The following is an 8,849-nucleotide window of genomic DNA, read 5'->3' as shown; positions in this document are numbered from 1 at the left end:
AGCCACAAATCATACGAGATGGTTATTATCTTCTATCCCTGTGTGAATGTGTCATACACAGTGGTAGTAGTGGTAGTGTGATTCATATTCTTTTTCCCTGTGTGATTGCATTTCAGTGTAACTGGATGTAAATTTATATCTCTATACCTCTGCCTCGGTCTCATCCATTTTGCTAAGCAGGCTACTGTACCTCCTCCAGCAGTGCACGTCCAATTGGCCAGCGAACGCCTCTGTGTCCGATTAAGACTTGCCAGCCTCTGATTTTTATTGGCTGTGTAATGGTGCAGAACCGAAACATTTATCAGGGTCGATGGGCTGTGTGTAGTACAAGCTATTAGGGAATGCAGAGGAGGCAAGTGGGTGTAGAAAGTTAGAACAAGCACTAGGTGTCACAATGAACTGTCACCTCTGGAGGGAAATTAAAAAATGTCACTGGCAGGAAATTGTTTGGAGTTGGTTTTCTCTGCAGTGTGGCCAGGTCCTGTCTGCTTTGCATTAATGACAAACTCCTTTACAAGTGAAAGTTGCTGCAGTACGGCAAAAAGCTGTAGGATTCCATAGGTTGCATTATCTAAATGGCGGATAATCAAGTCTCTTTCGTAAAGTTCTAATTACTTCACCCTTGCTAACCCAATTTAAACCTGGCTAAACCTACCTGGCTAAAATGTAGAGAAATGCGTCAGGTTTTGGGTTTCAGTGCATTGTGTCCTCATACAGGTGCTGCCTGTCCCTCCATGAACCTCTGGTTGACAAATCTGTGTATAATCCGCTAATGTTCTTAATCCTGGGGTCACATTTAAAAAAAAAAAAATGGATGAGAAATTAATCTGCTGTCAGGTCTGTCAGGTAGCCTATATTTTGTCAGTGCCAGTGCTTATTCTTAACCAAATCCCTCTGGGATGGGCCAATACAGCCCCTCTACCAACCAAACCAGCCAGGAAAATCCCTGCAACCAGACTTTGTTAAATGTTCTCTGTCCTTTTGTCCTTGCTCCGCGAAGATTTAATTAGAGTGTAGACGTTTAAAGACAAAACACCCAAAGCACAGATCACAAAACTAAACTTTGGTGTTTTTCTTCTTTGAACTGCTATGGAAAAGAAAACAAAGAAAACTACTTTATAGACAGAACACTGTGGAAGCTTTTCCTCCCGTTGCAGCCAGAAAGTTTGAAACTTGATCACACTCTGCAAATGTGTAACTGCATCCTCCCCCACATGGATGCAAAAAAGAAGTGCATTTTGTTTCAATGTCTGCCATATCTGCCTATGCCATGCCACGCTGTGCACATGTGCTGCAGTAACCAGGCTAATTGAATTGCTTCTGGCTGAGTGGATCAAAAAGACCTGTATTCAATGTTTTTCCACAATTTCTCTCCTCGTTTCATGCAATAATCTGCGCAAAAGGCAAAATAAAGGAGAGCTCCCTCTAAGCCAACCTTCTCTTTTTGGATTGGTACAAGACGAGGAATTGGGAGGACATGCTCGTTTGGGGGCAGAGGGATTGCAGGAGAGGTGAAAGTTAGGGCTTAATCTGTCACATTGTTTGAGAGGCCACACAGAACAGAGTCGTGTGTAGTTATGTTCTCTTTTCATAATCACATTTCCATGATTACCAACCAGGTGTGTGGTTCTAATTAAATATAAATGAAAATTTTACATCAAACAGCGAATGACTCCTGATCATATGAAGAGTTAGTTTCTTTGAGCCCTGTTATGATTGATTTAGTTGTATTTTGGACTCTGCTGTCCTCATCTAGCACCTTATTTGAGAGGAGTCGACAGTATGATGTAAGGTGGCTGACACGATTGGTAGTAAAGATGTCAGCGTTCCAGTTCCATCACTCACCTCTGTCAGTCTGGCCTTGTCGCTCAAATAAAAACACACTCTGGTCAGAATATATCACATCTACATTTCTAAGCCACTAAACAAAACTGTACTTTCTTTATTCTTTTGATCAGGAACTAACCTGGAAACAATTATATATCTACATATTAACCTCAAACTACTCACCCAGCCTGCAGGGAGACTGTGTGTAGCTAAATATGTATTTGATGCTGTGTTTCATAGTGTAAATACTATGTATTGGCATAGGTACATGTAGAGAACACTAATAAACACAGACCCATATGTTAAACTACATTTTATAGGAAAGCTGTGCATGTTTAATTGTTTTCTATTGTATTTCTTTATCTTTTATTGTTTTTCTTTTATTTTGCTTTTATCTGTTTTGTGACCTTTATAGTTGGTCTGACTTTTATTGCATTTGATTGTTCTATTTTGCTTATATCTGTACAGTGACCTTGAGTGTCATGAAAAGCACCTATAAATAACATTTATTACTCTTATTAGATACAGTAATAGTCATTGTGAGTGGTCCAATTTCAGTACCGAGTTTTACAAATGAGTAGTTCAATCTACAAGTATGTCATTAAATTAATTTAAGGATTATAATAAAATACTTTTTTAAGTAGGTTTCATTAGGTTTCTGTGCCAAATAATAAAATTTTATATTAGATCAGGTGCCCAGAGAAGATAAAGTATAAGGTTTAAGTTAATATGAAATGAAGAGAAAAAAAAAATCCTGAACTACAATTTGAGCGCTTTCTTCTAACTTGAATCTCAATCGTTCTCACATTTAATTTTCTTTAGATGAAAGCAGTGACATCAGCATTTTATATGGCAGTGAAATCCATTCATTTAGGAGGACGAGGTGTTCACTGAATCAACCTGCGAGCTGACCAAAGAATATTATATTACATTAGATTTACCTCAGATCAAACTGAAGACCTTTCTTTATAGTGTCTAAATGTAAATACGGAATGTTTGTGCATTTATTTTCTGCATATTGGATTCATATTGGATATCTCTCTGTTATAGAAATTGGGGATATGTGTAAATGCTTTTTGTAGACGTGTATCATTTGATTAAAAATAAAATGATGACAACACCTGCACACCACAAAGTCCTACAAATTGGTGTGTTCAGCGTGTGATCTAGGCTATTTTCCTGAATGAATGAAGGGTGAGGTGTTCACCCTCCCCATAAAAAAAGCAGTTTGTTTATGAGCGGAGTGGCTTCCTCTCCCATGATGAAGACCTCTCCTTTAATGTGAGGGTGTCTCTTTGTTGGTGATTCACATTAAAGGATCCCTGCCTTCACTCTGAGCACCTATAATCAATGCACCGTTTTCAATATGTAAATCTGCACCCATTGAATGACCATGTACATTTTTCATACTGCCAGCCAAACCCTCTCTTCTGTATGTGGCCTGTAACCTGACAAAATGCAGAAACCCATGTACAGTGTAATGCATCCTGAGCCCCTCAACACTCCTATGATGTTAAATCCATGACAGCATGCATAATTACATTGGAACATACCCCAATAATTTTGCCTTTTTGCTGGAGTTTGAAACCAGGCTGAATCTTGCAGGAAAAAAACACCAAATTATCAAAAATGATGACAACATTATACTTTATATATGACAATAAATGTTTTTGTTCTTTTTATTCGTTTTTTCTTATTTGCAAAGCTTTATTCATGGTTTGACTTTCTTTATGTGATGATTTCTAACCTTAATAGCTTAAAGGTTTTGTAGTAGGGAATTAAGGAGCAATTGACCCCTTAAAAAATATACAAGTAAAGCAAAGGTGTGTGCTGCATGCTGTCAAAGAGAAGTTGAAAAATGGTTCTTCTTTCTTCTGTATTTCTTTCTTTTTTTTCAAGTTCGTGACTTAGGAAGAAATCTCAGGTCCCTGTAGAGTTGTAGATGGATGTGCCGGTGCCCCTGCTCTTCAATTTCTCCTGGCTTTGCGCAGTCATTCTGGTAGGAGGATTGTGAAGAAACCAGACCTTACGCATTAAATGATCATCTGCTAATATGTTTATTTTTATTTCTCATTTTCTTATTCTTCTGTGGGCACATTTTAAACACTTTCTTCTGCTTTTTTTCCGCACCCATCTTTTGTTTTCATTTTGACCTTCAAGAGGAGAACACTAACTACCTTCCTCTCAGTTCAGGCTGCTTTCTTATATCTTTCGTCAAATGAGACAAGAAGAAATGAGATCACCAGAAAGGGCAGTTCCCTCAGTATTCAGAATTATAATGAGCGTTTTGTAATTCCTGCAGAGTACAGGGGAAGTCACAAATAAATTTCACAGTCAAACTTCAAATATTATACTATCACTATTAGGGCTAAAGGGAATGTTTGATTTAATGCATTCCATATAGATTAAGGGATACCTTAGGCCACTCGGCTATGGAGCATAAGTATTGATGTGTCTCATGGAAGCAGGATCAGTATTGCAACACATTGCAGAGTGATGAGATCCTGCAAAGTGTGTCCTGCAGTAGTTGTTTTTTTTTATACACAGAGGGTGTGGCTAACATCTTCACTGCACCAAGGCAAAACTTCCACTGGATATATGCATCTGAGTGATAGGTCAGTCAACACAAGCCCCAGTAGCAGACACAAAGTACTGCACCTCACACGTTTCTGGTGTACATAAATCCCACTTTTATTTTCCACAGAAAAAAAAAGAGATTTTTTTTTTCCTGGTCTGTTTCAGTTACATTTAAAACCATTCTATGAAAAACTGTAGCACCAGAGCAGATTTTGTATTGCCCATTCTTTGATAAAAATATCAATTTGTGCTATTTTTCAGTTTTGATCAGCTTTGATTAGGGAGAGACTTTTCCTTCTGTATATAAAAAAGACTAGCACTTCTTTAGTTTTTCCAGTCATTTGCAAAACCAAACAGAAAAACTGTATTTCTCTTCTTTTTTTTCCATTTAAATTTCAACAAATACATTTGAGGCAAATAAAAAATTGGGGCGGCATTTAGCATAATCCAAGCAGGAAATCAGCTTTCATAATGATTATTTTATATTTATATATTTATATGTATACATATATATTATGTTTATATACAAGTATGGCACTTGATTACACAAAAGCAAGAAAACACTTCACAAATAAAAGCAGTGGGCGCTTTGGTGTGTCAAAAATTAAGGAAATCACAGACGTTAGCGTTTGCAGCAAATTCACCAGATATTGTTTTGCAAGTCAGCTATAAAGCAATGGAATGGTTACATATGTTAAGGTCAGTGGTGCAACACAGGAAACAAAAACATGATTTACGCTGATGTGTTTCCACTATCGAACCATAGTCCACAGCATGGATTTATATATCTATGCATATATAAATCTTAACGGTAGATTTTTTTTTCTCTTTTAACCACTGTGTTTGGTGCTGTTTAATTAGGGTGGTGTCAAAAAAGAAAACAGATGGAAAGAAACTGTATTAAAAACACTGTCAGGTCAGTAGCACGTTTTGGATAAGGTCCGACTCTCAAGTGTTCACCTCTTAGTGCAATTTTTTGCATTTACTCTCTTCAAGTACAGCAGAACAGCCCACAAAGAGTAAATATGTGAACACGTTAACATGGTCTCCATTTAGCATCTTACAGAGTATAAACGTTACTAAAAAGTTGCATCAGTGCAATAATTAAGTGAACAAACGTGTGATCCACGTTTGCCATGAAGTCCTTAAAAGACCAACAAAAGAAAACAGAAAGAAATCTGCCCACTCTTTTAGTCATGACACAAATCAGGCGTGCGGAGCTGTCCATCATGTCCATCATGGTTTTTACATGTTTTCTCTGCCTCCTGCCCATGTGCTACACATAGGCAGAGTCACTGGACTGAGTGCGGCCAAAATTGGGGACGCTCATCCTCGGCAAATCCTTATTTCGGATTTCATAAATGGACTTCCGCCGAGCCTGCACACCTCGCACGGCCGTTTTGATTTTCCTCCAGCCCAAATGGTTGAGTTCTGCCAGGTTCAGGACCACACAAAACCCACTGACCGCGAACATGAAGACCAGAAACACTGTCTTCTCCGTGGGTCTGGAGACGTAGCACTCGACATCTTTTATGCAGGGGTAGCGATCACATTCATACACAGACGGGACGTTGAATCCATATAAGAAATACTGACCCACCAAAAAGCCTATTTCCAGCGCGTTTCTGAAAACCACCTGGATAATGTAAAACCTGGAGATGCCCTCTTGTCGCCTCATTTTGGACTTTGTAGTTCTCATGGCCGAATTAGGGATCTCTTTGACTTCTAAACAGTCTGGCTCAGCTTCTTTGGTGGAGTTCTCTGTGTTCTGAAGTACTCCGTTAACAATGGTGTTCTTTATCTTTTTGCTCTCGTCTCGCTTCAGCGAATCTTGATCCTTATCTAGTGTCAGATAGACTGTTGAGTAGCGCCGCTCCTTCTGCTTGGCCGACTGATGCACCGAGTATGTGATAAAACAAAGACTCGGGGTGCACACCATGATGATTTGAAAAACCCAATATCTAATGTGTGAAATGGGAAATGCCTTGTCGTAGCATGCCTGGTTGCAACCCGGTTGTAAGGTGTTACAAACAAACATGGTCTGCTCGTCATCATAGACAGTCTCTCCAACTATTGCTACGATTAGAATCCGGAAGATGACCACCACTGTTAGTAGGATCCTGAAAAGCAAGCAAACAAACAATGTAAAAAAATAAGTGTAAATATCTGCGCTAACCGATGCAAATGTGGTTGAGCCGTGCGCTGCCTCGGTGGCTGAAGCGCTCACAGTCAAATTTGTGTATGTGTGTGTGTGTGTGTGTGTGTGTGTGGACTCAGGGAGCTGTCCAGTGCTGAAACATTGCGTTTTGTGTCTGCAATATGTGTTTCTTATTATGTTTCTTTTAACTGTTTTGTGCTTTTTCTGTGATTCCAATGGCTGAATGGCATGACTGTACCTGTGTGAGCATCGCTAATGCAAAAAGGTGAGAATGCCGACTCTTGCTCAATCGTTTCTGCCACCCCTGAGTGCACAACCACCACTCAAACTCACCAACATTAAATTGATAGATGAATGGATGAATACATGAAATGATACATGGTTTTTATTTTAGTTTAGGCTGTTTGTACTTTGCGGCACCATCCAACGTTCTGAAAAGACAGCTGTCAACTGGTTGACGGTCTCCTTCAGGAGGACGACAAAAGGGAAATCTGTGAGACAAGACAGAAAAATCCACAACACAGACACGAAGGAGTGGGCACCATGCTACAAAAGATCCTGGAGGCACAACACAGAAACGGGGGACTGGGAACCATGCTAAAGACGATCCTGGAGGCTGCTGCGATTCTTCTCCTGATTTTTGATGATCATCTTACCTTCCTATCATAGTAGAGTGCTGCTGGACAGCAGCCTCCAGGAGCCTCTCTAGTATAGTCCATTCCCCCATTTCTGAGCATTCGGAGAAGACGAGTTGTCAACGGCAGTCTGTTCAAACCCCCCACAAAAAATGCGTTATTCCCCGTTTCGCGTCTCTCTGTCTCTCGTTTCGGTCAGTCCCCCAAGCGTCCGAGTTCGGCTTAAAAATGCATGTGTCACGGGGGACTGCTGTCGTCCCCGTTTTTCCCCGTCTCTCTGCGCGTTATCTGGTTGGTTAGGCTGTGTGCGGAGCGCGCAGCGCCAGTGAGCGTCCTGCTTTCTGTGCCGAGCGCTCCCACCACGTTACTACACTTTTCCTTGTCATGGGAGTCTGAGGGTCTGATTGTTATAAACCCTCCTATTTCCAATCTTCAGATCAGGTTGATGGGCTGCGCGCTGTGTCTGTGTGAAGGGAGGTTGGATTCAATGTCTTGCCAGCGTTAATCCGCCTTTAAGTAGTCTCCCCCCTCCCAGGCGTTACGTACGCGCAGACAGGTTGATGGAGCGCAGCCAGGAGTACCGGGGCTTCTCAATTTGACTGTTTTAGTTTTGTATATAATGCGCGTCATTCTGTAAACACTTTTATGGACAAATGTGTCCAAGGTGTACACAATACTTTGAGTTTGTACATGTTCTCATGCGAGACACGTCATGGATGAAAACCCTACCCAGACTGTATTGTTACATACCCCAATCAGTTTCACAGCCACATGTGCACAAGAACCAGATTATCTATTAGGGAATGGGCATGTGGGTTCATTAATTCATGTGGGTCCTGGACACAAGGGTCAAGGTGATTTCTCAGTCTCTGTTAGAAATATACGCAGGGTTGCAAAGACGTGTAGTCTAAATGCAGAATATTAACAATAAAAAAACACAATTGTTCTGTGTTTATAGCGAAAGCCAATCTACACGGCTTTATAAAAGGACATAACCTCGCTTTCTTAGTGCTGACAGCTTTGCATTCTCAGAGGACTTCGTCCGCATGGCCCGACTGGCAGAGTTGTTGTTTCCACCTCGGGCAAAAATGACCGAGTAAAGGTACCATCTGAGTTTCTAATCGTTCTACAAGACAGTCCGCTTGCCTGCCTGCCTGCCTGCCTGCCTGCTTGCCCATCTATCTCTGTTTGTGTGGAGCTTTAAAAATAGAAACAAAATTTGTGACCCCGCCCTGTGTATTGCTGCGAGATTTGATCACCTTATGGCGCTGCATAGTGTGTGTAAACCAGACTATTGTGTGGTTTGACATTAAGTTATAGATATTTATGTAACTGTGAACTCTTCGTGGTTGTCAGTTAAATAGTCTTATTAACGAATAATTTGTATTATTATTATTATAATAATTTATTATTATTATCCGGTATGTTTACAGGTAGGTACTGCAAGCTTTGTTTCCTGGGATACGGGGATTACCGACCACGTGACAGTGTTTTCACTCATTAAAATGTTGTGCGGTTAATTTCTCACGAGAAGGCTTATCCTCTCCGCTTACTGTAACCTTTTCTGATTCAAGTCTTTAATAACCTTTGTTTGTCCATCACGTCATTAAGGGACATTGTCTCTGCTGGAAGAGAGGGAAAGAGGTTTTTTT

The 8,849-nt window shown here is 40.3% G+C and overlaps 1 protein-coding gene across 2 annotated transcripts; it reads right to left on the bottom strand.

The window, feature by feature from the left end:
* Positions 1 to 4,863: 4,863 nt before the first annotated feature.
* Positions 4,864 to 7,970, bottom strand: LOC137101217 (gap junction delta-2 protein). Of its 2 annotated transcripts, XM_067479331.1 has the most exons (3): positions 7,219 to 7,970; positions 6,973 to 7,053; positions 4,864 to 6,524 (listed from the first exon to the last, which is right to left on the bottom strand). In XM_067479331.1, the coding sequence occupies exons 1-3, from the start codon at positions 7,287 to 7,289 to the stop codon at positions 5,681 to 5,683; spliced, it is 996 nt and encodes a 331-aa protein (XP_067335432.1). In that variant the 5' UTR covers positions 7,290 to 7,970; the 3' UTR covers positions 4,864 to 5,680. The 2 variants fall into 2 exon arrangements, with proteins under 2 accessions (XP_067335432.1, XP_067335434.1); XM_067479333.1 differs by lacking the exon at positions 6,973 to 7,053 and having other exon boundaries at positions 7,219 to 7,964.
* Between the last annotated feature and the right edge of the window lie 879 nt (positions 7,971 to 8,849).

Source organism: Channa argus, chromosome 16 (assembly GCF_033026475.1).
Source record: "Channa argus isolate prfri chromosome 16, Channa argus male v1.0, whole genome shotgun sequence".
Taxonomy (NCBI): Eukaryota; Metazoa; Chordata; class Actinopteri; order Anabantiformes; family Channidae; genus Channa; species Channa argus.
This window is presented reverse-complemented; position numbering and strand designations above follow the sequence as displayed.